The sequence below is a fragment of the Acinonyx jubatus genome, chromosome F2 (genome assembly GCF_027475565.1).
Source record: "Acinonyx jubatus isolate Ajub_Pintada_27869175 chromosome F2, VMU_Ajub_asm_v1.0, whole genome shotgun sequence".
Classification (NCBI taxonomy): Eukaryota; Metazoa; Chordata; class Mammalia; order Carnivora; family Felidae; genus Acinonyx; species Acinonyx jubatus.
In genome coordinates, this window is record NC_069394.1 from 821,085 (window position 1) to 847,901 (window position 26,817).

Below are 26,817 nucleotides of genomic sequence, written 5' to 3' on the forward strand. Positions count from 1 at the left end.
CCCGGGCGACCTGCTAGGGCCCTAGTTGGGCATGAGAGAGCCATGTGGCTGGGTCAGGCCATCTGCCTTGTTGAGGACCTGGAGATGAGGCCTCCTGGGCAGCGAGGTCGGTAAAGGCTGAGGATATAGGGGGGGGACAGAACCTTCCCATCTCTCCCACGGGACCTGGATAACCTGCGCCCTTTCCTCCTCACTGCCCATATCTCTTGCCCCCGGGGCCCTTGTCCAAGGTAGTTTGAGGGACCTCCCTAGCTTGGTGAAACCCACCGACAGCTGTTTCCAGCCCCTTTCTCCCTGCTCTGGCCGTCTCTAGTCTTTGGGGCTGACCAGACCCTTCTCCTCTTTCTCTGGGCCTTTGCACGAGTGGTCTGTCTTCCTTTGCTTGCTAGAGGTAGCCTGTCTTTTGGCTCTGACGTCACTGCCCCTTCCTCTGGGAAGCCTGCTCTGAGAAGGGACCAAAGAACAGGCCCAGTGTGTCCTGTGGAGCCTTTCCAGGGTCCGCGTGGCTGCTCCCCACTTCGGAGGCCACACTGCGGCTGCTGTTTGGGGCACATTCGGCGGCAGCAGGCTGAAGACACCTCTTCACTGGATTTTCCGGCTGCCGCCACTTTCCTGGAAGCCCCCGGTTGCACGTAGCGCAGGGGACTGCAGTGGCCACTTACAGGTGGGCAGCCCCATGTGAGGGGACCAGTGAAAGGTCTGGGACACTCCTCTGGTTGACCTGACGAGCCGGCCTGCGGCCAATAAGGGTGGCTGCTTGGAGGAGGTGGCCCGGCCTGGAAGGAGACTGAGGCAGGCTGGCCACATCTTGTGGCAACAGGACACGACCAGCGTGGGAAGGCAGGGTGCACCTGGGGCTCACATCTTAGGTGTGGGCACGGCTCCTGCTTTATGGCTTTGTGAGGTGCGATGATATAGACTCCACCCTGGCCCCGCCCTGCCAGTGCCAATGCCCGCATTCTGCCCCAGAGGCTGGCAGTGACAGTCTTCTGCTGTGGCTTAGGAGACTGACCCCCTCAGCAGTGACAGCGACAGTAGGGGTGGGGGGAGCCGGGAGATGTGCTGGGGCCTGGACTGATGGTGGCAGTGGTGGACAGGCTGGAAGGTAGAGCCCCAGGACCTGTGGGGCTGGCCGTGCAGGGATGTGCGCTTGCACAGTAGCCCCAGGGGGGTGGCCTGCACTGTGGACGGTGGATAGAGGTGCACCTGGAGCTGGGGGGACGAGGGCATCCCAAGACAAGCTTGATTGGGATCTGCTGAGTGGAGAGCTAGAGGCTGGGGTGCAGTGTGGAGTCCTGCTCGACATGAAACCCTAGCAGTCAGAGGAGAGAGAACATCTTGAGTCATAGGACTGAGTGAGGTGGCCTAGAGGAGAATGGGGGGGTGGGGAGGGCTTGGCCTCCCGGGGAGAGGGGGGTGGGTGGGCAGAGGCAGAGCCGCTGCGGTGTGAAAGGTGGTGAAGGGGCTGATTTAGGGTCCTGGGGTACCACTGCGGGCAGGCCTCCGGCTCCTGCCTTGGTGGGATCCACCTACCCGCCGCAACCAGGGTGCTGGTCCAGGAGGTCGCGGGGCGGCTCAGACCTGTGGGTATCTCCTGGAAGGAGTGAGTGGCCGTGCACGAACGAGCCAGAGGGCACTGTGAGGGACTATGCGGTGGCCGGGGGTGGGCCGTCGGAGCGCACCTAGGGCCCGGCAGTCTGGCTGGAGTTAGCGGGGTCTGGCCGCACGAGGTGGGGGCTGGAGGGTGGGGGCGGCGCGCCGCGGGGGCTCGCGCCAGGGCTGCGGTGCCAAGCGCATCGATCAGCCCAAGCCCCGCCCCTGACTGGCAAGCCCCGCCCCGGGCCTCTCGGCTCCTCCCCCAGGCTGCGGCTCTGGCCGGGGCAGTGCGTTGCGGGGCTGGACTGACTCTGCGTGGCGGCAGCCGCGCTGCCCTCAGTCCCGACGGAGACATGGACCTCTCGAGAGCCATCCAGCAGGAGATCAGCTCCCTCAAAGGTGCGGGCCGGGGCCGGGGCCCGAGCCAGGGGGCGAGGACCAGGCAGTGACCTCCAGCTGCGTGCAGCCCCGCGCAGGGCCGCGGTCAAGGTCCCGCTGCCCCTGGAGTAGCCTTGGGGATGGGGAGCTGGGGCCGCAGGAGCCCCCAGGCCCGTGCACCGCCAGGGCTCCAGCTGGTCGGGGTCCGCCGGGGGTTGGCCGGGGGCTGGCCGGGGGCTACTCTTGCCGCAGCCCTGCGGCCCTGCAGCGAGCGTCGGGGGGCGGGGCGGGCTGCTGCAGCGGCGGAGGCGGGTCGGAGGTGAGCTCTGGCTTGGGCTGCGGGTCCGCCCCTTTTCCTCCCGGACTCTGCGGAGCTCCCGCCCCGCTGCCGCCCTGCAAGCCCAGCGTCCGAGGGGACAGGCCAGGGCAGTGGGTATCACGGCGGGGAGGCGCCAGGCGGGCTGGCCCCGGGCAAGTCCACACTGCGGCTCTTTGTTCCGGGGTGGGGGGGCCGGGGGCTGCCGGAGGGCTCCGACTGGTTGCCCTGGAAACCTGGAGGGCCCGGAGTGCGAGGGGAGGAGGCCGCCCTGCCTACCCGCCTTGGCCCTCCCGGCGCCGAATCAGCCGCTGCGGCTGCGGTTCTGCAGGGTGGGGGCAGGGCAGAAGGGGGCATCTTTCCAGCCCTGGGACTTTGTGGGGGGCGCCCCCACCCAGGCGCGGAGAGGGGCGAGCGGGGGGGGGGTGCGGTGTGGCGGAGCAGCGGAAGCTGCCGCGAACATCTTGCTCCAGGCTCCTACCTGCTGCTCCCCTCGGCCGCTGGGGGCGCCCGGGCTGCTGGGAGGGAGGGGGATTCCCTACCATGCCCCGCCCCCTTTCTGCGGAGCCCCACGTGGCTGCCACCTCGTGCAGGCCCGTGTAGGAGGAGAGACCTTAGGTCCAAGTGTTTGGGAGGCCTTGGGGTGGCTTGGAATCATTTTGGGAGGGGGGGGCATGGGTTGGCTTGGGGGGCGGCTTGGGGATTTGGGGGGATGAGGTCGGGAAATCCAACCAGGAAGATGGCATGGGGTAGGCATGGGGGGAGAGCAGGAGGTGAGTGAGGGGCTATGGGTGGGCAGGGGAGAGCAGCAGGTCTGTGGGGCAGGGCCGAGGGACAGGCCAGGAGAGTGGACGAGCTCTTCGCACACAGGGCTGGGGGAGCGCTGGGGGACTGCTGTCCCGAACCACAGCTGCCGCTGGTTCTCGAAGCCCCAGCCCGGGTGGCCGCGAGGGCCCGCAGGCGCCCCTGGGCTGAAGGGGCGTGGACGTGTCCACCGCCGCGCTAGCGGTGCGTCCTCCCGGAGCCCGTCTCCGTGTGGGCTGGCCGGCTTCCTGCCCGGCTGGCTGCTGGGGACTGGCGGATGGAGGGGGGAGGGGGGAGGGCGCCGCAGTGAGCTGGCGGGCGGGGCCATGCGGACCGGACGGTTGGCTGCGTCTTCAGTTTCCACCGCCGCGTCCGCCAGGACTGGGCGCACGCGTGTGTGTGTCTAATGAGTGTGCGTGTGCATGTATGTGTGAATGTATATGTGTGCATGAGTGGGGGGGGCGGTGCTGTTTGGACCCGGCTGTGCGGTGCCATGGCAACCGCCCCATAAACCCGCCCCCACCCGTTGCCAGTTGGCCGCCTGCCCACGGGCGCCTCCCACCTCGGGATCCCCCACCCCCGCCCTGTTGGCCCTATTTATAATCAGTTCCCGGGTTAGCTGCGCTTGGTGGGAATGGGTGTGTCGGCTTGGGGGAAGGGGAGAGCGTGGCTGGGTGCGGGTCCGGGCAGCACGGCGTGGAAGAGTGCGGTACTGGGTGGAATGGGGGAGGCACAGGACATCCACGGCTGGGTCCTCAGCTGTGGGAGTCTGGAAGTGACTGATGGGTGTGGCCGTATCCGGCTCCAGGGCCCCACCGGGCAGCTCCTGGACCCCGCTGTTGGTCCCCCTTTGACTTGGGCCCCTGACCGGCTTCTGGTGTGGCGCTGCTCCCCTGGCTCCTGCCCCGCTGGTCCACGGGCGGGGGCACTCAGGCCACCCAGGGCGGGGCGTCTGTGTGGCAGTAGGGGCACCAGGCCTGCCTGGGGTGGCAGGGATTTGGTGACTTTGATTTCCTGTGGCAGCTGAGAAGTTTCTGGCTTCCAACAGCTGGCCTGGGGCTGCTCAGACACCCCTACCCTGTGCCCTGCTCCAAGAGTGTTTCGGGGTCCCCTTTGATCTGGCCTGGCATGGGAAGTGTTAAAGAGGGTGGCTACGGTCTTGGGCCTGGCATTTGGAGGTGGGGGCTCTGTCCCTTTGCCTGTGTGATGGACAGCGGCCAGTGGTGTCCAAAGCCCGCCTGTCCACATGCCACTGCGGTCCCCCCTCTGACCTCTGCTCCCCAAGACCCCAGCTTTGCATCCAGATTTCTGCCCCCCAAGACCCCAGCTCTCCCCTCAGACCTCTAGTGCCCCGCCAGGCCCAGACAGCCCGGTACCCGCCTTCAGATCCTGCCTTCAGATCCTCGTGAGTCTGAGAAACCTGAGACCACTCCCCAGCCTGAGCCCCCCCTCCCCTGCTATCCCCCCCCCCCCCCCCCCAGCCTATTCTGCCACCATTGTAGATTCCAGGTCCGGAGCCACTGTCGTACCCCCTCCCCCTAGTCTAAGAAACCTTGAAGGAAGTGTTTAGAAACTGACGTAATTTCTGACGTGGGAGCTGTGGGGCCTGGAAAGGGGGGGCCTGCCGGGGGGGGGGGGCTGCCATGGCAAGGGGCCCCCCACTCTGCGAGGGGGCCCCCCACTCTGCGAGGGGCCCCAGGGGCTGTGGGTGGGAGGGGCCGCCCATGCTGCTGAGTCAGAGGGGGCCGGCCTGGGCGTCCCGGAGGGAGGGCGGGCCGGCGGGAGGCTCGCGCAGGCGGTGGGCAGGCGGCAGTGCCGGCCGGAGTCTCAGCGAGCCAGGGAGCCCGGCTCGACAGCCACAAGCCGCGGAGCCCGTGCCCTCGAGCCCAGCCTGCCTGCCAGCCTCCGTCTCGCCCGGTCCCGAGGTGCCTTGTGGACCTCCTCCCTGTGCCCCGCCCGTCACCCTCGCCTCTGGGGCTCTGGCAGCCATGGTGGCGGGTATGCTCATGCCGCTGGACCAGCTGCGGGCCATTTACGAGGTGCTCTTCCGTGAAGGCGTGATGGTGGCCAAGAAGGATCGGAGGCCCCGCAGCCTGCACCCTCACGTCCCCGGCGTCACCAATCTGCAGGTCATGTGCGCCATGGCCTCGCTGCGGGCCCGGGGCCTGGTGCGGGAGACCTTTGCCTGGCGCCACTTTTACTGGTACCTCACCAATGAGGGCATCGCCCACCTGCGCCAGTACCTGCACCTGCCGCCGGAGATCGTGCCCGCCTCTCTGCAGCGCGTGCGCCGCCCTGTCGCCATGGTGATGCCTGCGCGACGCGCCCCCCATGTGCAGTCTGTGCAGGGGCCCCTGGGCTGCCCGCCAAAGTGGGGGCCGCTGCCCGCTGAGGACCCTGCCCGGGAGGAGCGGCGGGTCTACCGTCGGAAGGAGCCTGAGGAGGGGGCACCCGAGCCCCCCGTGGTGCCTGCCACCGCCCCGGGGAACCTGGTGAGGCCTGGCCCGGAGCCTGCCCCCGCCACAGGTCAGCTGCGTCCTGCCCCCAGCCCTGGGGGATGGGAAGGGGGTGCCCGGGCGCAGCCCTGGTGGGCTGGGGGTGGCAGTGCACGTGGGGGAACTTCGCTCACACCAGCAGGTGGTGCTGTCTCTGCCCGAGGGTGCTGGACCCACGTGGCTCCTCCTCCCGGCTTGAGGACCTTGGGGTGGGTGGGCCACTGCCAGCCCAGCCCCAGGCTCCCCTTCTGGCTAGGGGTGGGGCTCGAAAAGCCTGGACTGGCAGGACCAGCTGTTGGCACAGCCCTGCCCCACACCAGCTAGCCTCTCTCCCCAGCACTGCCCTGTGCCCCGCTCACTCCTGTCTGCCCCTAGGCCCTCTCTGCTGGAGGCGGTAGCTTGCAGGGAGGAGCCGGAATAACGCGGGGGCACTGCTCTCCAGCAGCGTAGCCCAGGTGAACTGGCTGACCTTTCTGAGCCTTGAGTCTGTCTTGGGGGGGGTGGGTGACATCTGCCCCCATGGTTTTGTGGCCCATATGGTTTCGTGATGCGGTATTGTTCCCGGGAGCCTGGCCAGCTTGGAGTTGGTGAGGGCCGAGGGGGCAGCTCTGGGTTGGGGGAGAGGAGGAGACAGCTGGCAGACACACTGCCTGGCAAGCCAGTGGCCAGGGTGTGGCGGCACCGGGTCCCAGACCCTTTCCGGTGGAAGCCGGGTCACAGAGGATGGAATAGGTCTTAGGGCCCCAGGGGTCCTTCCCCTGTGTCATCCTCTGTCCCTAAGCATCTGCGTTGGCAGGACCCAGGTAGGCAGATGACTGGTGTCCCACGGAGCGTGAGGCTCACACATGTACTTTCAGAGCTCACTGGCCTTGGTGCTGATTTGGGGTGGCCCTGGTGCCCCAGCAGAAGGCAGGCTTGGCTTCTGCTTCCTTCTTTGTGTCTTCTCACCTGGGGAGGAACCTGATGTGGAAGGGGCTGGGAAAGGGGCCTGGCCTGAGGCTAGCGGGGTGGGCAAGAGTTTGCCAGGTGAATGGGGGTCAGGGGATCGAGGTGCAGGTCCAAGGTGCTGAGTGGGACCCAGTTCTGGTCTGGTGTGGGTTGGTCCTGCTAGAGCTGTGCCTTGGGAGCTCATCTGGGAGGATCAGTGAGGTGGTGGGGTAGAGGGATGGTCTCTGGGCTTTCCCCATGGCCTTGGACAAGTTGCGTGGCCTCTCCAAACTCTTGTCGGTGGGGTCACAGCGTCCCCCACAAGGAGACGAGTGCTTGGCGGGGTGCGTGGTCAGCACTGACTGGCCTTCAGTGGCCAAGTCCCAGCCCAGGGGTCCTTTCATCCCTGCCGCGGAGCCCCTGAGCTGTCCCTGTCTTGGGTCGTGGGTGTGTTGAGTATAGGCTCCTCCTTCCTTTCTCCCCTTCCTTCCTTGTCTGTGGCCAGGCTGGGCGGGCAGATGGTAGCGGGGCCAGGATGGGGGACTGGGTGTGGCTGCAGCGGGCAGAGAGGAGGGCACCCCCAGCCCTGGTGGAGGTGACTCAGTGTTGCCTCCCGGCCACAGCCACAGGCGGCAGCTCAGAGTTTCCAACAGGAAATGAACTCCAGCTCCAGGCTGAGTCAGGCCTGCGGGTGTGGGCTCCCCAAGGGCCGAGCACCAGACCTGAGGGCCACCCTTGGCCGGGGGCACCTCGGGCATGCTGCATGCTGGCCGTGGTGCGGGTACATCCTCGTCTGTGGGGTTGTGATGGCTCCGCACTCAGGCTGCACCTGGAATTGCCAGCTTTTCAGAGTTTACAATAACGAGCACACGGACCCCTTCCTTGCTGGCTCTGTCCTCTCCAGTCATCTGGTAGGAGGGGAAGGCAGGGGTGTGTGGGGCCCACTGCACCGATCACCAGAGTGGTCTCGGCCAGTGGGCCGCCTCTGCCTGTCCAGCCTTGGCCACGGAGCCGTGGGCGCCGCAGGCAGTCACATGTGCCCTGCTGCACCTCTGTCCCCACCTGGGAGCCCTGGTGGTCTGCTCATCCTCGTGGGAAGGCATCCACTGCTCGTTCGGCCACATATCGGCCAGACCCAAACCAAGGCCCCAGCATCTGGGGATGGACTGGATGAGGAATGAGCCAGGGGGAGGTAGCTCTAGGAGCAATCAGGGAAGATCCCCCTGAGGAGGTGTGCTGAGCTGCGCCTGACTGCTGGGGAGCTCCTACTCCAAGCAAGAGCAGTCCCGTAGGAAGGTGGTCCCCACAGGAGGGTAGGCGGGGTGGGAGCAGGAGTTTGAGCTTCCCTTGTGGGTGGAGAGTGGGGGCCGTGGGCTTTGATATCCGAATTTCATTGACATTTCAAATAGTAACGCTTGGCCCAGCTCAGAATTCCACACGAGCAGCTCAGCGCAGCTCTGGAGCCGTTTCCGACAGTGGAAGCGAGCGGCCCTTGACGGCACTGCTTCTGCCCACCCCCAGCGCACCCTGGCTTTCCCCCGTGGCACTCCTGTCCCAGAGGGAGACCGCACTCTACACACCACTGACTTGCTCTCTTCATGGCCGTGTGGCGCCACGTGGTGGGACAGGTTTTTGCAGCAGCCGCTGGCTTTGGGTCCCTGTCTGTGCACGTTTGCTGCGGCATCTGTAGAACTCCAGTGGGTTTTGACAGCAGAGTTATGGCAGGATTGGGCTTTTCCCTGGGTCTTGCTCAGCTCGTGGGAATGGAGAGGCAGGGACACGTGTGTGGCATTTGCCTAGGCTGGAGACCGGGGCGGGGGGGGGGGGGGGGCTGGGACTGAGCTGCTTGTGGGGCCTGCGGAGGAGGATGGGGCTAGCCTTGGGGCCTGGGAGAATGAGGGTGTTGAGGAGGGTGGGGAAGTCCAGGGCCAGTGGGCCTGTGGAGGCTGGGGGGGAGGGGGATGCCCAGGCGGGCATTAGCAGGCAAGACTGGCGGGCCCTGTCGGCTGCACTGAGGCTCCGGAATTTCGGGCAGGCCCGTCCACTGTCCCACCTGGGCTGGTTGGACCCGTTGGTCCACTGGGCTTGGGCCTTGCTGGTTTCAGCTCTGCTCCAGTCACTGACTAAGGGGTGGCTGTGAGGAGGAGTCACTGCTCCCAGAGCTGGGTGGGGAGGCCGGGGCCGGAGTGAGCCCTCCCTCCGCCTCCCACCCTTCCCTCCTTCCTGCCACCCCTGCCTTTCCTCTCTGCTGCCTCCGCGGCTTGGCCCGAGCTCGGCCGCCATGGACAGGTACAGCATGGAGGAGCTGATTCAGCTCGGCCAAGGTAGAGCAGGGCCCGGGTGGGGGGCCATGGGCACGTGGGCTCCAGCAGGGCTGGACGGGGATCTCCCAGGCAGCCTGTGGCTGGGGCCCTGGGGGCTCGAGGCTGCTGGCTTTGCCTGGGACATCAGAGCTAGGAGGCGCAGGGATGAGCCAGCCTCCCTCTCAGAGCTGCCTGGGAGCGTGTCTGGTGCGGGAGGCCGCCCACTCCAGCCTTCAGGGGCCGGTCCTCCCAACGTCTGTGGATCCCCCCCCCGCCCCCCCCCCCCCCCCCCCCCCCCCCGGCTCCTCTGAGGCTTCCCTCAGCTGCCTGCTGAGCTTCTGAAATGCAGGTTTGGTCCCCAGGAGGTTTGGGGGCCCAGCGCCCATTCCTCAGAGCTCCTGGTCCTCCCCAGATGGACCACGGTGCCTGTACCCCAGCGGTCGGAGTCCGAGGGTGGTTCGCTGCCCTTTGCTGCAGAGGGACCACACATAGCAGACACTGCCTGGGCTCAAAGCACAGCCTTGTGTGACCAAGGGCAAGCTCTTCGCTTTTCTGTGCCTCAGTTTCCTCGTTTGTACGATGCGGTAACAGCATGAGACTTCCATTGTGGGGTTCTCTGAGAATTGAAATCGAATGGTGCCTGACACACAGGAAATGCTACAAAATAGGATGCAAACCCTTCCATCCGACCCTTAACCCTTCGTCTGCCAGGGCCCAAGGGCACCTGGGAGGGGAATGGTAGGAGGGTGACCCCCATGTCCTGTCCCCCCCCCCCCCCCCCGACGCTGAGGTCCCGGTCAGTCCAGGATGTGGCTTGGGCATGCCTGCTGACAGGGACCTCCGGCCCCAGGCTTCTGCACACGGGAGGCTGCCGAGGGTACTGGGGTAAGGCCAGGGCAGCATTAGGGGCAGCCTGGGGAGGGGAGGGGGCTGACACCTGGGTGTCTGGCCGGGGGTGTGACCTTGGGGAGGCTGTCCTGTCTCTCCCGGACCTGGTGTTGTGTGGAGTGAGTTGTGTGGTGGGGCCCTCTGGGAGAAAGGGATTGGTGTCTCCCTGCCTTCCCCGAGTGCACCCCGCTACTTCCGGCACCCCGAAAGGCTGGCGGGGTTGGACAGGGCAGGGACTGCGTCTCCTCCCAGGCGACATGAGCCCCTCAGGCTTTGAATGCCCGTGCTAGGCCTTGTTCTGAGGCAGATCCTGACGCCAGGTGGCTTCTTATTATTAGAATCACGGGCAGGAGCCTGGGGGGTGAGTGTGGGGTGGTGCCGCCGGCCAGACTGGACTCCGGTGAAGGCCTGGGCCCCAGTGCCCTAGCGTCGGACGTCATGTTCTAAGTCTGGACGAATGACGGCCTCGCTTGCTCTCCTCAGATATTTATATCCCCCCACCCCCCCCTCCGGCCCCCTGCCCACCCCTCCCCTCCCCCCATGGACACAGGCAGTGCTGCTGACAGCGGCTCGGCCAGCCGTGCCCTCCTCCCACCGCCACCGCCACCGCGGGGCTCGCGGCCGCCTCAGAGGGGTCTGTGACCCTCTCCACAGCCTGCTCCCACTCCCCGTCTGCCCCGTGGGCTCCTGCCGCTGTCCCTAATGAAGATCGTGCCGGGTAGGTGGGCAGCCTTTGGAAGCTTTGTGAGAGCCCAGCAGGAGTCCCTGGGGGCACTGGGGGGAGGCTCCGACCTTACTCCCCCCGCACACGACCTGCCCTCCCAGGCCATCACCCCGGTCCTCCCTTAGACCCTGTTCGCAGGCCCACCTGGGGGCGTTGGGGCTCTGTGGGGGTGTTTGTCATTGAGGGTGGTTGGGTCAGCTGCAAGCCTGGGGGGGCCAGCGGGGCCTGGGGTGCTGGCATGCCTCCCCCGGATGGGCGCCTGTCCCCCTGGTGGGCTCCTGGCAGCTGTCACCAGAGAGCACCCTTGGAGGCAGAGTGGGGTGCTCGGACACTGCCGTCACCCTCCTGGGGAGGAATTGGGGGGGTGTGCAGAGGCTGGCTGGGCTGTGCTGGGGGGGGGGCGCTGTGCGTCACTACAGGCCCCTCCTCCGGGCGGGTGTGGCTGTGGGTAAGCAGGGGTTAAGGCTCCAGCTAACCTTGAGCGTGATAGCTGTGCGTAAGGGACAGCTGAGCCGGGCGCTGTGGGAGGTGGGTGGGGACCTCCGAGTGGCCGGGAGGGAGGAGGCAGAGGAGGCGGGCGGGAGCACAGTTGGTGCTGTGGACGGCACTCGTCTCTGGGGCGCCAGGCAGACGGTACAGTAGGGCGGTCTTGCAGGCAGGGCGGTCACAGGCCCCGGGCGCCCCCCCCCCCCCCCACCGTCTTCCAGGCAGGGAAGGGAGGCTCCGCCCGCTCTGCCCACAGCCGTGCAGCCCCAGAGCCATGGAGCCCTCGGGCAGCCTGTTCCCGTCACTGGTGGTCGTGGGCCACGTCGTTACCCTCGCCGCCGTGTGGCACTGGCGCAGGGGGCGTTGGCGGGGGCAGGAAGTGCAAGGTAAGCGCCTCTGGCAGCTACCGTCTGGGCCGCGCCTGGGCAGCGGGCTCCGGCCACCGCCCCTGCCCTGGGGGCTGGAGGCGGGGCAGGGTGAGGGGCCGCCTCCCTCCAAGCCCTGCATTTCCCTGTGCCCTCCCCTTCCTGTCCCTGAGCTACGCCCCTGCACTGCACACGGTGGGAGAGCGGAGTCCCCCCGCCCCATCCCGCACCCCTCCCCTCCATCTTTTCTGCTGCTTTGAAGACCCTGCTTGCTTTCCTGGGGTGGAGCCAGGGTTCAGAGGCTCTGTCAGTCTGGAGCCCTGTCCTGGTGGGAGAGGAGGAGTTTGGGGAGGCTCCAGACTGGGGCCGTGAGCAGGAGAGGAGCGCCCCCACTGCCAGGGAGGCCTCTGCACAGCTGGCAGGTGTAGGGCAGGTGCAGGGCTAGTGTCCTAGGGCAAGGGCCCGGGAGAGGCTCCTGCCTAGCACTGAGGTGGGGCTGGGCCTGCGCAGAGCCTCCGAGGTGAGGCAGGTGTCTGAGCGCCCTCGGTCAGGGTCCAGGACTGCCAAGGGGCAGGCAGCCAGGCTGCGCTCTGCCCTCCCCCTGCTCAAAGTCACCCGCCTTGGGCTACAGCCCGCAGCAGCAGCAGCAGCCAGGACTGCCCGGCACAGGATGGGGTGGGGCCCGCCTAAGTGAATGGAGCTGGGTGGGCGGGGCCCTGGGGCTTGGGCTTCGGGCCTGAGGGGCTGTCCTAACCGGGATTTGGAGTTGTGTTCTGGTCTGTGCCTGGGTGGACAGGGTGCGGGGTTCGGCCTGCGGTGAGGGCGTCCAGAGCTGCCCCTGGAGGCTCTGCCCAGTCTCAGCCTGGGTGCCAGAGCCGCTAGACCGGAGGCCTGAGTCAGGATGGGGCTTCTAGGCGTGGCTTTGGGGACTGGGGAGCGGCTGGTGACTCAGCTGCAGGGGTGTCCAGTAAAATGCGCCGGGTCAGGGCTTCTCCTCCCTAGAAGTGACCTTTCCTCCCTCCCTCGGCCCACTTTGTTCCCTGCCCCCACGTGGGGAAGGGGCTTCTCTGCCGTCGCCACCCTGGATCCTGCCCTGCAGTGCTCCCTCGGGGCTTTGCTGCCTCTGTTCTGCTCGCGGCTGTTCTCAGACGCTGCTCCCAGCGCGGTCCCCAACCGCCCGCCTCCGGGAACGTAGTCCCGTGGGCGTCAGCCTAGGGGAGTTTCCCGGCGCCTGGGCGTCCCCCGAGGCTCCCCTCCGCGGGAACCTGGGCGGCCCTCGAGTTCCCATGCCCCTTTGTTCTATCGGGCAGCCTCCCTCTGCCCCCGGCCCCCCAGGCCTAGCGGGGTCCTCTCCTTCCAAGTAGGGGCGCGGCTTCCCGGCGCGCTGGGCGGGGCGCCCCGCTAGGGGCAGGTTCTTCGGGTCTGGGCGGTGCGCCCGCTGCCGGCCTCCTCGCGGCGTGGGCTGTGGAGCAGAGGCTGCGCGCCGTCCTCCTCGCTTCGCTGTGGGCGACCCCAGGGCGCCCGCGCTCATGGCTGCGGCCGGCACCGGGCGGGCGGGCGGCGCCTTCGCCCTGCGGAAGGAGGTGGTGCTGGAACGGCCGTGCTGGCTGGACGGGGGCTGCGAGCAGGCCCGCAGGGGCTACCTCTACGGGCAGCTGTGCTGCGTAGGTGGGTGAGGCTGCGAGGGGTGGGAGGTGCGGGGGGGGGGGGCACCGTCTCCCGGACCGGGAAGGGGCGGAGCCCAGCCCAGGTGCAGCCCCGCCCCCACGCTCTGCTCCGGAAACACCTGGGAAGGAAGGCGGCGAGGTCCCCTAGGCCCGATTTGTTCCTCCTCTGGAGAAGGGGGATGGGAAGGTGGGCGGGGCCGGCTTGGGCTCCGGCCCTGATTTCTTTTTGCCTCGGGCACCAGGCCGTAGACTGTCCCGACGCCGGAGGAGGGAGGGAGGGCGGGCGGGGATCTCTTCGGCCTGTAGGTTTTCCAACCCAGGAGCGTCTTCACGAGCTGTGGGACCTCCAGCCTCAGTCTCCACATCTGTAAAAGGGGGCGACGATACCTCGCAGAGGGTCATGGGCAGCTCTAGGGGACCCTGGCTGGTGCCAGAAAATCTGTGGCCCGCTACAGTACTAGGGTCAAGCGGTTGTACGGGAGCACCAGTGCCGCGGCGGGGGGTGTTTTCCTGGGGAGTGCAGACTGAGGTCCTCTGCAGTGTCGGAGGCCGCTGTGGCCCGGCTGGAAGGGAGTGCCTATTGGTTTGAAGGTCTGAATGGAAAGGACAGGGGAGGGAGCCTCTCACCACAGCCAGGGTCGAGGGGGTGGGAGGGGTGGGGGGGGAGAAGGGAGGAGGCGGGCGAAAAGGGCTTTGGAGGTGGTGGGAGAGGAGGAGTCCAGAGGAAGGAGGCAGCGGAACCGGGAGAGCTTCCTGCAGAACCGGTGTGGAGCTGCCCCCACTCCCAGCACCCTTGCAGACCCCGAGTGGTAGAAAGCTGGAGAAGGCACTTGGGCTGGGGGCTCACACAAGTCTTGGACTTTAGGCCCTGACTCCTGGTTCCTGCTTGTCCTAGAATTCCCTGCTCCCATCTCCTGACCCATACCAGGGACCTGAGGTGTCTCCGCCCCTCACCAGAGTGACACCCGCACCCTTGCCAGAAGGGACCCCGCTCCGCTGTTACCAGCCCAGACACTGCATATGGCGGGTGTTCAGGAGGGGCCTGAACTCGGTTCCCTGCTAGGGCCTGGGGGTCCTCTGAAGAGGCCTTTCTCCAGGCTCCAAACCTGGGGAGGGGCCGGGAGGGTGTGGGGGGGGGGTCAGATTTGGGATTTTGGAGGGTCAAGAGCTGGTGTGTGGTGGGGTTGTGGGGGCTGCGGAGCCAGGCTGAGCCAAGCCTCCCCGGGTGGCCTTACCTCCCCAGGCCCTGCCCGGTTGAGGGTGTGGGGTGCGTAGTGCCGGACCTCAAGCCAGGTTCCAAGTCCGGGCTCCAAGCCTGAGGGACTCTCTCCAGACCTGGGACGGGACAGAGCCCTGGGGGTCTGGCTGTGTCACAGATGTGGAGGAGCAGGGTTGTAACCAGCTCCTTGCGATTGAGTACCCCTTGCCCCTTGGTGTTTGGGCGCCCTCCGGTGGCCACAGCGGGGCAGCACGGTCGGGGGTGGGGAGAGCTTTTCCCGGAACACTGGCTGGGAGGCTCAGGGTAGGGGGGCAGCGGCTCACAGCTGGATCACATCAAGCCGGATGCTCCGACTGGAAAATTCTTGTGGCTGGTTCGGCGGCCCCAGGGCAGCCCCGGTGCCGGCCATAGGCGGGTCTGTCCGAGAGCGGATGGAGCCAGGCAGCACCCTGCACCCTTTGCTCTGCCTCCCGCCTTTACGATCCTTAATAGCTGCTATCTGTGAACCCCGCCTGACTGCAAACAGCCCCCAGGTGTGGCTTCCTTTCCCGTGAGTCAGTGAACTTGGGGCCCCCTCCCCAGCCCTGACTCACTGGCGGCCCCCCTCCCTCATGCTCCCCACAGCCCCCTGCATACCCTCCTCCCCCCAATTTGGGGCAGAGTTCCTGCAGATTGGGGCTGGGCGGTCCTGCCTGATGAGTCAACGCTCAGCTATCTATGTGCCCGCTCCTGCCCCGCCGTGCGCTCTGCTTCCCAACGGGGGCACCGCTCCAGGATGTGCCTGGTGGGCAGCTCGGAAAGGGCCAGGCGCGCACGGGACTGTAGTGGAGCCTAGCCGGGGGCAGGGGCCACAGGCCCAGGGTGCGTAGGTCTATAAGGAGGGATGACTTACGGGCCTCGAGAAAAGGACGGGCAGCTGGCCCCGCAGCCTGCCGTGTCTCAGTTTGGGGTCCTAGCCAGCAAGGTGGGCAGGCCGAGGGGTGGTCCTGGATTTAAGCTCAGAAGGGAGGTGTGGGCTGTGGGGCACCGGGGGCCAAGCCCCACTCAGGCACCACTCCCTGTGGTGGGGTGGTCCAGGGCATGGTGTGTGGTCCTGGCACCAGGAGGTGCCCCTCGAACCCCTGGGTACCCCCCCCCCCCCCCGGGGACTGTGGCTGGCCGGGTGGGTGAGGAAACCCCTGGGTTTCCTGTGTCTGTGGGGCCAAGGGTGTGGCTGGGGGGGAGGGGCCACCTTCCTCCTTCCCTCCTCCGGGGGGGGGGGGGGGGGTGGGCAGGGCGGGGTGGGGCTCCCGGGGCGGGGCCAGCCCTGAGAGGGAGTACAGCGGGCAGGGAGTGGCCACACCGACTCTGCTTGGCGCTGCGCTAGCCTGTGAGTCCGGTGGGGCGCCAGCCTAGGGCCGCCCGTGTGCCACGAGAGCCGGAGCTCAGCACCTGGGGCCTCGGGACCGAGCGCCGAAGGGGCGGGCGCCACCATGTCTCAGCACCGGCTCCGTGTGCCTGAGCCCGAGAGCCTGGGGCACAAGAGAACCAGCTCGGAGGACAACCTCTACCTGGCTGTGCTCAGGGCCTCAGAGGGCAAGAAAGGTAGTGGGCGCTCCCCACTGGGCAGGAAGGGCCCACTTCCTGCTGCAGGAAGCCTGGCACCGGGTGGGGGTGGGGCCCCTCTCCGAGAGGGTCTGAACGGAGGGGCAGAGTGTGAGCTGGGCTGGGCTGTGGGTGTGCCTCGAGTCCTGGCGCAGGTGCAGGGCTACGGGGGCCGGGAGGGGGGCAGGTAGCCACCCGTGCGGGGAGAGGGCCGGCCTGTGCTGGCAGGGCGGGCAGTGGCCTCTGGATCTGGAGTATAGGGCCGTGGTGGGTGGGGGCTCTCTGCGGCCTGGTGAAGTCCGGTGAAGTCCGCTGCCCTGTTGGGAAGGTACAGCTTCCCCCTCACCACGCCCCTGACCGGTCCTGGGTCCTGGCAGGGAGAAGTTTCTGCTCAGGTCTGCAGAGGCAGCATGTGGGGGTGGGGCCGGCCAGACTTACTCTGTGGGCTTTGGGTGTGGCTGCCACCTCTGGACCCTCCCATCCCCAGAGGGAGACAATAGGGGGATTGAGCAGCGGCAGGCTCTCTGTGTGCCTAGCACCCCCCGGCCCCCACTGCGTGGGCAGGGTGGGCGGGGGGCATGGGCACCTGAGTGTCTGCCAGTCCACGTGGGGGATGGGGGCTGGGTCTCCGCGTATGATCCTGAGGCCCTCTTGGGGTGCCACCCACTGTGTCTGCATGGTGGTCCCCTCCCGGGGGCTCCTGTGGCTTCTCCCAGGCCTCAGGGGACCTGGTCTTGTTTCTTCCAGATGAACGGGACCGGGTGCAGAAGAAAACCTTCACCAAGTGGGTCAACAAGCACCTCATCAAGGTTGGTGGCATGTGCGTGCACACGTGTGCATGTGTGTGTGCGCGCGCATACGTGGCCGTGGGGCAGGGGACATGGAGGGTGGGGGTGACGGAGGGCGCCCCTGGCCCTCCTGCCCGAACAAGGGCTGCCCCCACTGTCGGCCTGGGAGCTCATCTTTTCGTCTCTGAAACCTGCTATTTTCTGTCCTCTCCCTGCCCTCCCCCACGCTGCTCCTGCCTCCTGTCTCTCTCCCTCTCCTCTTCCTCCTTCTTCTCCGGGCTCTCCTGCTCTCCCTGTAGCACTGGAGGGCAGAGGTAGGTGCCTCTGTGGGGGCGGGGCATGTGTGGGGGTCATTGCCTGTCTCCCCTGCTGGGGCCTTGCTGGTGGCTGCGGGGAAGGTGCAGCCAGCCCGGTTCCTCTGTCCCCACAGGCCCAGAGACACATCAGTGACCTGTACGAAGATCTCCGTGATGGCCACAACCTCATCTCCCTGCTGGAGGTCCTCTCAGGGGACAGCCTGGTGCGTGTGCCCGCCCACCTGCCCCCTCTGGAGCCCCGCCTGCCTTTCACCCAGATACCCCTGCCTGCCTTCCTTCCTTGGGGCCTTTCCCACGTACCCAGTCCGTGTCCAGCCCGGCCGTGGCCCCTGCTGTGTCTCCCAGCCTGGGAGAGGCCCCGATCCCTGTGCCGCGGGTTCACGGCCCCGCTGGTCTCCGTGTCGGAGCCCCGACCCATAATCTCACGCTCTGCTCTGCTTCGGTTTCTCTGCTGCTTGGACTGTGAACCTTGGCCTCTGCCCTTTACCCTATGCCCTGCTCTGGCCGGGCAGCCAAGAGAGCGGGACGTAATCAGGAGCTCGCGCCTGGTGAGTGGTCGTGCCTGCTGGCTAAGGCAGCGCATGGGCTCCCCAAGGTTGGGAGCCCAGCTCACCTGGGGCTGGTGGCCCGTCTGGCCTGACCTGTGCCTGGCGCTTGGCGGGGCAGATGGCTGTGCATCCAGCTGCCTCGTGTCCTGCCTGCTGCATTGCCCGGGGCCGGGCCTGGGGCCCACGGTGGGGGGCGGGCTGCCACCCCGGCCGGGGCCGGGAGGACGCCTCCCCGTGTGCCACTGCCCTCCACCCTCGGCTTCCTGGCTATTGTCTCCTCCCACCCCTTCCTTCCTTCCCACAGCCTGGGCCTGGCCTCCCTTTTCCAGTTGGGGAGGGTGTGCGGGGACGTGGGAAGGGCTGCTGCCCCACTGGGGAAGACCTCGGTGCAGTTACCACGGACGCCTGGGGGTGCCGTGGGCAGATGGGGGCCGTGGCGGGCTCTGTGGGCGCTGACCGGCCACGCCTCTTCCCACAGCCCCGGGAGAAGGGGAGGATGCGTTTCCACAAGCTGCAGAACGTTCAGATCGCCCTGGACTACCTCCGACACCGCCAGGTGAGGCTGCCCACCCGGCCACTGGCTGCCGTCCTCCTTCCCCGGCGGCCCGTAGGTAGGTGTGACTGAGGGCAGCTTGCTCGCAGGTGAAGTTGGTGAACATCAGGAACGATGACATCGCCGACGGCAACCCCAAGCTGACCCTCGGCCTGATCTGGACCATCATCCTGCACTTCCAGGTGGAGTCTCTGGGGCTGTGGCCTGGGGGCCTGGGCCCTTGGTGTCCTGGCCCCCCCCCCCCCCCCCCCCCACTGGAGCCTCCCAGCCTTGCACCGTGCCCCGGCCCAGTCCTTGCGCCATGGCCTGAGGGCCAGGCCTCTCTGCGAGGCCTGCCTGTACTGTGCCCTCTGGCCCCAGCTGGGCAGGGCCTGCAGAGCCTCCCTGCAGAGGAATGCGTTCTGTGCATGCAGCCCCTGCCCCGGGGAGGGTTTTGGAGAAGCATCCGCTGCTGCGCTGGCTGACTCACCCCTGCCTGCCCCGGCCGCACAGGAAGCCGCAAATCTGAGAGCTGAGCAGGCTGGCTGGCACGGCAGCTGAGTCACATAGATTGGCAGGCCGACAGACAGACAGACAGACAGACAGACAGTGGGGACAGGCAGGCGGGTGTACAGAGAGACAGGCTGGCAGACCCGGGCTGGAAGGGCTGGAAGGGCTGGATTAAGTGTGGGCCTGGAGGCCAGCCATACCCCCCGAGACCCAGGACCCTCCCCTGAGCCTGCAGCAGGAGAGGGGGCTGATTCAGCCCCCACCCTGGCGGTGACAGCCTTTTCTAGGCCTGGGGCTCCTGGGCAGTGGCTCTCCTTGGGCCCAGCCTCCATCAACCCAGGAAGGTGCCCAAGGTCCCCGCCATGTGATGGCAGTGGGGCCTGGGTGCTCTCACTTCTGGGGCAGCCGCTGGCTGGAGTGGCCTAGGCCTGTGGCACTGAGGTATGGGGGTCCCAGTGGCTCCCCTGATGTGGGAGGGACCCCCGGAGGCTTCGCTGTGCCTCAGCTGGCCCGGTGGTTCCCGTGTGCTCGGACGAGAGGTCAGGGGTGCCAGGCGGCGTATGTGGCTGAGGTCCTGTCTCCTGCCCGCTGTGTGGGGCAGATCTCGGACATCCAGGTGAGCGGGCAGTCGGAGGACATGACGGCCAAAGAGAAGCTGCTGCTGTGGTCGCAGCGCATGGTGGAGGGCTACCAGGGCCTGCACTGTGACAACTTCACTTCCAGCTGGCGTGACGGCCGCCTCTTCAATGCCATCATTCATCGGCACAAGTAGGTGGCCTGGGGCCACAGGGGCTGTTGGCTGGAGCTCCCCGGAGCACCTCAGCTGGGCAACTTCAAACAAGTTGGGGCAGGGATGGTGGCGGGAGGGGTGCCTGCCACCGACAGGAACCTGCAGCCTCAGGCGGCTGAGTGCCAGCCCACCCCTCTGGAAGGGTGCAGGCAGGCTCGGCTCCACCCACACCCCTTCCTCCTCCGCCCAGGGCCTTTCCAGAGGCTCTGCTGACTGCCTCGAGGTCAGGGGCCCAGTGTCAGCCCCACATAGATGCCCCAGAAGGGGCCAGGGTAGCCAGACCACGGTGGGAACGGTTCTCGGTGGACCCCTGCACCCCCCCCCCCCCACCCCCCCCGTAGGACCTGGGGCCTGGTGGGCAGGGCAGCCGCAGGAATTCTAGGCTGACCTTTACCCTCACTCGGTATTCCACCCTGCACCTATGCCCACCGGAGGCCCCCTGAGCTCCAGGGGGCGAGGCCTGAAGTGCACAGTGTCTGCACACAGGGCCACACAGGTGGACAGTATGGGGCACTAGCGGGGCGGGTGGTGTATTTTTTGGGGTGAGTGTGGGGTTGGGGTTGTGTGCTTGCAGGGACGTGGCGGGGGAAGCTGGTTCTCCGCATCCCTGTCTATGTGCCGACCCGCCCCATGGCCCTCGCTGTCACACCTGCCCCTGTGTCCCCAGGCCCATGCTCATCGACATGAACAAGGTGTATCGTCAGACCAATCTTGAGAATCTGGACCAGGCCTTCTCCGTGGCAGAGCGGGACTTGGGAGTGACCCGTCTCCTGGACCCTGAGGGTGCGTGCCACCGCCCCTTCTCCCTCGGCCCTGCGTGCCCGTTCGCCGCGCTCCCTCTGACGCCTGCCCTTCTCCCACAGACGTGGACGTCCCTCAGCCCGACGAGAAGTCCATCATCACTTACGTGTCTTCCCTGTACGATGCCATGCCCCGGGTGCCCGATGTGCAGGACGGGGTGAAGGCCAACGTGAGTGGGAGGGGCGGGGCGGGGCGGGCGGGGGGCGGGTGGCGGGTGGGCGGCCCCTCACGGCCTCCCCCTCGCCTCCAGGAGCTGCAGCTGCGCTGGCAGGAGTACCAGGAGCTCGTGCTGCTGCTGCTGCAGTGGGTTCGACACCACACCGCTGCCTTCGAGGAGCGCAGGTTCCCGTCCAGCTTTGAGGAGATCGAGGTGGGCCCGTCCTCCGCACCGGCTCCCGCGCCCCCTGCGGGGCCCCGGCTCAGCCGCTGACACCCTGTTCCCCACAGATTTTGTGGTGCCAGTTCTTGAAGTTTAAGGAGACGGAGCTCCCAGCCAAGGAGGCCGACAAGAACCGGTCCAAGGGCATCTACCAGTTCCTGGAGGTGAGTGGGGGTCCTGGAGGGCGGTGGGGGGGGGGTGCTGTCCACGGGCCCGGACCCCGGGGCACAGGCCTCGTTGCTGGGCTTCTGGCACCCGGGCTGTGCCGGGTGGGGCAGGCCGGGGGGCGCCGGGCATCCCTCCGAGCTTGGCCCCTGCCCACAGGGTGCGGTGCAAGCCGGCCAGCTTAAGGTGCCCCCTGGGTACCACCCGCTGGATGTGGAGAAGGAATGGGGCAAGCTGCACGTGGCCATCCTGGAGCGAGAGAAGCAGCTCCGGGCAGAGTATGAGAGGTGGGTGCGGGGGTGGGGGAGGCAGCGGGCGGGTGGGGCCCTGTGGCGGGGCGGGAAGCCACCCGAGGGTGAGTCACTGCCTGAGGAGGAAACCACCCCCCCCAGGCTGGGAATCCCACACTGGGGCCGGCTCCGCTGTGAGCCGCAGGGCCGGCAGGGAGGCCCGCGGCGGGAGGGGCGCGGTCTGTGGCCAGGAGCCCGGCGGGAGGACCGCACTCACGCCGGCTCCCGTGGGTGCTGTGGGCCGCAGGCTGGAGTGTCTTCAGCGCATCGTGAGCAAACTGCAGATGGAGGCCGTGCTGTGCGAGGAGCAGCTGAAGCAGGCCGACATCCTGCTTCAGTCGGTGAGGGGAGGGGCCGGCGGGGGGGGGGGGGGGAGGCCGGAGGGAGGCTGGTGGCCCAGAGCCTGCCACGCCCTGTGGCCAGTGGGTGGAGAGCAGGCCCCAGCTCCTCTCCTGCTGTGCCGCCAACTCTGACGGCTCGCTTTGGGCAGAGCTGATGTAGAAGAGGCCACCGTCCTCTGTTCCAGGCCTGAGAGGCGTGCCGGTGGGAGGAGGTGGTGGAGAGGGCTCCAGACCCACAGGGCCCAGCAGGGGCAGGGCTGTGAGCTCGGGCGGGAGTTTGTGGAGGGAGAGGCTGGGGCGCGGGAGGAGGAGGTCCAGCCCCTCGGACCCGGCGGAGCCAGGGGCTGGCAATCCGGCCAGAGGTGCCTGTTAGCGGCAAGTGCAGGGCTGGGTGGTGGAGGGGAAAGGATGGGTCAGGGCCCCGGAGGCAGCTGTGGGTGCCGCCTGCAGGATGTCCGCCTGCTGGCCGCAAACAAGGCCCCGCAGCGGGCCGCCGAGGTGGAACGAGACCTGGACAAGGCCGACGGCATGATCCGGCTGCTGTTCAACGACGTGCAGACCCTCAAGGACGGGCGTCACCCGCAGGGGGAGCAGATGTACCGCAGGTGGGCCATGCCCCGTGCTGGGGGTGGGGGGGTGGGGGGGTGGGTCTCGGCGCAGCCTGGCCTCCGCTCAGCCCTCCAACTGTCCCCACCGTCCCCAGGGTGTACCGCCTGCACGAGCGCCTGGTGGCCATCCGTACCGAGTACAACCTCCGGCTGAAGGCAGGCGTAGCTGCCCCCGTGACCCAGGTGACGGTGCAGAGCACGCAGAGGCGGCCCGAGCTCGAGGACGCCTCCCTGCGCTACCTACAGGACCTGCTGGCCTGGGTGGAGGAGAACCAGCGTCGGGTGGACGGTGCCGAGTGGGGTGGGGACCTGCCCAGTGTGGAGGCGCAGCTGGGCAGCCACCGTGGCCTGCACCAGTCCATCGAGGAGTTCCGGGCCAAGATTGAGCGGGCGCGAGCTGACGAGGTGTGCAGGCCCCTGGGGGTGGGCAGTGCAGGGGGCGGGGGCAGACCCCGGTCGCCGGAAGGTTCACCACTTGTGCCTCCCACAGGGGCAGCTTTCCCCAGGCCCCCGGAGTGCCTACCGGGACTGCCTGGGCCGGCTAGACCTGCAGTACGCCAAGCTGCTGGTGAGTTGGGGGGCTGGGGGGAGAGGAGGGGGGCGGGGGGCACGGGGGCGGGCGCTGTGGCCTGCTGACCCCTCTCTCGTCTACCTGCAGAACTCCTCCAAGGCCCGGCTCCGTGCCCTGGAGGGCCTGCACGGCTTCGTGGCGGCTGCCACCAAAGAGCTGATGTGGCTCAGTGAGAAGGAAGAGGAAGAGGTGGGCTTCGACTGGGGGGAGCACAACTCCAACATGGCTGCCAAGAAGGAGAGCTACTCGGTGAGGTCACTTTCTAGAGCCTTCCGTGACTGCCCTGCCCCAGTTGGGTCCCAGGATGCCGTCTGGTGTTCCACCGGTGGACCCTGGTGTGGCCCTGACACCATCCCTGAGACCCGCTGTCTGTGTGTCAGGCCCTGATGCGTGAGCTGGAGCTGAAGGAAAAGAAAATCAAGGAGATTCAGAGCACCGGGGACCGGCTGCTGCGGGAGGGGCACCCTGCTCGGCCTACAGTGGAGGTGGGGGCGGGCCGTGGGGACCCCCAGGGCCAGCTGGGGGTGGGGGCCGGCCGTGGGGACCCCAGGGGCCGGCAGGGGGCCTGACCCTGTGCCTGGGCGGGTGCCAGTCCTTCCAGGCCGCCCTGCAGACCCAGTGGAGCTGGATGCTACAGCTGTGCTGTTGTATCGAGGCACACCTGAAGGAGAACACGGCCTATTTCCAGGTGAGAAGCAGGCCCTCCCCCCTGCCTCAGTGGCAGCATCCCCACAGAGCCCCAGACCACTACGGGGGACTCCAGGCCCCCGTCCGCGTCCGTTAGCATGCAGTTAACGGGTCACGGCACCGCCCCGCAGAACTTGTGTCAGACACTCAGCAGCCGGTGGCCCCACTGGCCCCGCCTGACCCCTTCTTGTATTCTAGTTCTTCTCGGACGTGCGGGACACTGAGGAGCAGCTACGGAAGCTACAGGAGACGCTGCGCAGGAAGTACACCTGTGACCGCTCCATCACCGTCACGCGTCTGGAGGACCTACTGCAGGATGCCCAGGTGAGTTGACTGCCTCGGCCCCTGCTGGCTCAGGGCTCTCCTGCAGAGAGGTGGGTGCTGAGGCCCCGAGGGACGAGGGCAGGCAGCCGTCAGCAGGGGGGGCAATGGCACAGGCAGGGGCAGGTGGCGGGGGGAGCTGGAGGGGACAGGCTGGCGTCTGAGCCGCATGGGTGCTCAGTGAAGGTCTCTAGAGGTGGAGGCATGGTGACGAGAAGGGCAGGGGCGTTGGGGGGGGACGGTGTGACAGAGGTTGGTCAACGCAGCGGGATGGGGGTTGGGGAACCGGAGGGCTTAGTGGCAGGTGGCTGCCCGGGCCGCTGTGAGGTCCTCCACTGCCTGAGTCCCTGGAGCGCCCAGAGCAGCAGAGGCCTGGCTCAGCCACACTGTGTTGGCGGTCAGCGGACACAGCCCACCAGCATCGTGGGCCCGATGTCTGGGCAGGCCAGGTCTGAAGGGCTGTGTAGGGCGGAGGGGCAGCTGGGCATGGTGCCCGTGTGCCCTGGGGTTGGGGAGGGGTGCTGGGCCCCCCTGGGGAGCTTGGCGGGGAGTGACAGATGACAGAGGAGATGGGGAGGCCCTGCTGGCTGGGGACTCGCGTGGCCAGGAGTCGGGGTCAGTGAAGGCTGGGAAATCATTCTGGGACAGACAGGAGTGACACGGGCACTTTCAAGGTGGACTCTGGCCGCAGCCCCCGGACAGTCCTTCGTGGGGTTTAGCCCCTTGGAGAGGCTGCATGGGAGGAGGCGGATGACCTACATTGCGAGGGGGAGAGGTCGAGTGCGGCCAGAGTGCAGTGGGGCTGCTCTCCTGGAGGACACGGTGTGTGACTTGGGGGCAGGGGGCACTTACTTCTGGCCAGGGAGGAAGGACGAGCTGTGGGGTCTGTGGGGGGCCAAGCTCTGGGTGGCCGCCCTGGCCCTGCCTCCTGCTCTCATGTGCCCAGCCCCATTGTACCCCAGGACCAGCAGCAGGGCACAGAGGTGGGGTACCAGAAGAGCTTGCTCGTTGCCTGGGGCAGGCGTGTGGGTCTTCACGGAACGTCATCTAGGCACGTGGTGTCCGGGCGCTGGACCGTGGTCTCTGAGTGTCCCCTCCCTGGCAGGATGAGAAGGACCAGCTTGGCGAGTACAGGGCACACCTCTCCGGCCTGGCCAAGCGGGCCAAGGCCATCGTGCAGCTGAAGCCCCGAAGCCAAGCCCACCCCGTGCGGGGTCGCGTGCCCCTTCTGGCCGTGTGTGACTACAAGCAGGTGGAGGTGAGGGCCCGGCTGAGCGGACTTGCGCACTGGGTGGGGCCTGCCGGGGGGTGGGGGGGCCTGGTCACGCTGTGACGGCTCTGGCTCCCCACAGGTGACTGTGCACAAGGGTGATGAGTGCCAGCTGGTGGGTCCCGCTCAGCCGTCCCACTGGAAGGTGCTCAGCAGCTCCGGCAGTGAGGCCGCCGTGCCCTCCGTGTGCTTCCTCGTGCCCCCGCCCAACCAGGAGGCCCAGGAAGCTGTCACCAGGTGGGTGGCCCGGGGCCTGGCAGGTGCGGTGGGCGGCCGCGGGCCCGGGGCCCAGAGGCCTCTGACCGTGCTCCCGACCCACCAGGCTGGACGCCCAGCTCCAGGCTCTAGTGACGCTGTGGCACCAGCTGCACGTGGACTTGAAGAGCCTGCTGGCGTGGCAGAACCTCAGCCGTGACGTGCAGCTCATCCGCTCCTGGTCCCTGGTCACGGTAGGACTTCCCCACGGGCCGCACTCAGGACGGGGGGTGAGGGTGGCCTCTCCCGGGCTCCCCCCCCCCCCGCTCAGCCCCCAGTGCCGCCCGCAGTTCCGAACTCTGAAGCCAGAGGAGCAGCGGCAGGCCCTGCGCAGCCTGGAGCTTCACTACCAGGCCTTCCTGCGGGACAGTCAGGACGCCGGCGGCTTCGGGCCTGAGGATCGGCTGCAGGCCGAGCGCGAGTACGGCTCCTGCAGCCGCCATTACCAGCAGCTCCTGCAGAGCGCGGAGCAGGGTAGGCGGCGGACAGGCCCCGGCGGGCGGGTGGTGGGCGGCGGGCCGGGCCGCCGCCTGAGCCCGATGCATCCCCAGGCGAGCAGGAGGAGTCCCGCTGCCAGCGCTGCATCTCGGAGCTCAAGGACATCCGGCTGCAGCTCGAGGCCTGTGAGACGCGCACCGTGCACCGCCTGCGGCTGCCGCTGGACAAAGAACCGGCCCGGGAGTGTGCCCAGCGCATCGCCGAGCAGCAGGCAGGCACCTGCCCGTCCCTGCCCCCCCCCCGCCCCCCCTCCCCGTCCCTCCCTAGGGCTGTGGGTGCGGGGCTCCCAGAGTCAGCTTGTCTCCTGCCCGCTTTCTCCTCAGAAAGCCCAGGCTGAGGTGGAGGGGCTGGGCAAGGGGGTCGCCCGACTCTCCGCCGAGGCCGAGAAGGTCCTGGCCCTGCCCGAGCCGTCACCCGCTGCCCCCACTTTGCGCTCAGAGCTGGAACTGACCCTGGGCAAGCTGGAGCAGGTCCGCAGCCTGTCCGCCATTTACCTAGAGAAGTGAGTGCACCTGTGCGGGGCCGGGGGGGAGGGGGGGGACCTGTAGCCACGGGAGAGTCCTAAGTGTGTCTGAGTGCTGTGCCCTGGCTGATGGGTAGGGGACAGGGTCAAGGAGGAAAGATCTACTGACGGATCTGGTTAAAGGGGGGTGGGCACAGACCAGGGTGGTGGTTGTGGACGTGCCCTGAAGATGGGACTCCTGGGGACCCAACGTGGGGAGAGGGCTCAGCTGTGCCTCACTGGGGCGTGGGGCTGTGGGCCACCAGGGCCTAGGGGCGTGCAGGCGCAGGGAGGAGACCAAGGAGAAGCCGAGCGAGGAAGTCGAGAAATGGGGGTGGCCCATGGCCAGTTAGGTTCAGACAGGGGCTCAGCCAGGGGTGGGGGGGGGGGCACTTCTAGTCGGAGGGTGGGGAGAGGAACCACAGAGGGCAAGCGGGGGATTGGGGGCTGGTGGGTGAGTGGGCTAGATGCCAAGGTCTTTGTGAGGGGCCTGTGTTTCCCTCTTGGCCTCCCCACTCCCCTCCCCATGATCTGTGCTGGCTGCCCCCCAGGGAGATGCAGTCCTTATCAGGCACCTTCCTCCGCTGGCCCCTTGCCACCACTCCCCCCCCCCCAAAGGCACGTCTTTCCTCCTTTGCTGTTCACTTCGGCACACGTGTTCACAAAGCTCAGGCTCTACTTTGGGTGTGCAGTCGTCCACCCCCCTCCCTCAGTCTCACCGCTGACTGGGCTCAAAGGGCCCGGTGTCTGTAACGTCTTACAATGCCACGAGAGTAAACAACACCTCTCACCGTTGGCTGTTGTTTCACCGTGAAGGTAAATACGGTGTTTCAGAGGAAGGTCCCCGAACGGCACGTCGTATTGCGCCTTACCCAGTCTTGGGGCCGGAAGG

The 26,817-nt window shown here is 67.5% G+C and overlaps 1 protein-coding gene across 28 annotated transcripts in view; it reads left to right on the forward strand.

Moving 5' to 3' along the window:
- PLEC (plectin) overlaps window positions 1-26,817 on the forward strand; it is a 55,942-nt gene that overhangs the window by 15,703 nt on the left and 13,422 nt on the right. For 3 of the 28 annotated variants that reach the window (XM_027063653.2, XM_053208406.1, XM_027063669.2), the window contains exons 2-25: window positions 16,500-16,561; window positions 16,971-17,060; window positions 17,884-17,961; window positions 18,048-18,140; window positions 19,049-19,215; window positions 19,905-20,020; window positions 20,101-20,207; window positions 20,289-20,408; window positions 20,486-20,581; window positions 20,742-20,869; window positions 21,120-21,213; window positions 21,664-21,818; window positions 21,917-22,226; window positions 22,312-22,389; window positions 22,480-22,641; window positions 22,773-22,877; window positions 22,985-23,080; window positions 23,278-23,403; window positions 24,506-24,658; window positions 24,753-24,907; window positions 24,993-25,119; window positions 25,216-25,399; window positions 25,477-25,634; window positions 25,747-25,925. In XM_027063653.2, coding sequence (XP_026919454.2) covers window positions 16,500-16,561; window positions 16,971-17,060; window positions 17,884-17,961; window positions 18,048-18,140; window positions 19,049-19,215; window positions 19,905-20,020; window positions 20,101-20,207; window positions 20,289-20,408; window positions 20,486-20,581; window positions 20,742-20,869; window positions 21,120-21,213; window positions 21,664-21,818; window positions 21,917-22,226; window positions 22,312-22,389; window positions 22,480-22,641; window positions 22,773-22,877; window positions 22,985-23,080; window positions 23,278-23,403; window positions 24,506-24,658; window positions 24,753-24,907; window positions 24,993-25,119; window positions 25,216-25,399; window positions 25,477-25,634; window positions 25,747-25,925 — 3,139 coding nt within the window. Of the gene's footprint in view, window positions 1-1,871; window positions 1,996-4,889; window positions 5,621-8,778; window positions 8,841-10,267; window positions 10,426-11,029; window positions 11,304-12,066; window positions 12,951-15,482; window positions 15,753-16,499; window positions 16,577-16,839; window positions 16,855-16,970; window positions 17,061-17,883; window positions 17,962-18,047; window positions 18,141-19,048; window positions 19,216-19,904; window positions 20,021-20,100; window positions 20,208-20,288; window positions 20,409-20,485; window positions 20,582-20,741; window positions 20,870-21,119; window positions 21,214-21,663; window positions 21,819-21,916; window positions 22,227-22,311; window positions 22,390-22,479; window positions 22,642-22,772; window positions 22,878-22,984; window positions 23,081-23,277; window positions 23,404-24,505; window positions 24,659-24,752; window positions 24,908-24,992; window positions 25,120-25,215; window positions 25,400-25,476; window positions 25,635-25,746; window positions 25,926-26,817 lie in introns of those variants that run through there. The other 25 variants (XM_053208388.1, XM_053208395.1, XM_053208387.1 and 22 more) reach the window with 23 other exon arrangements.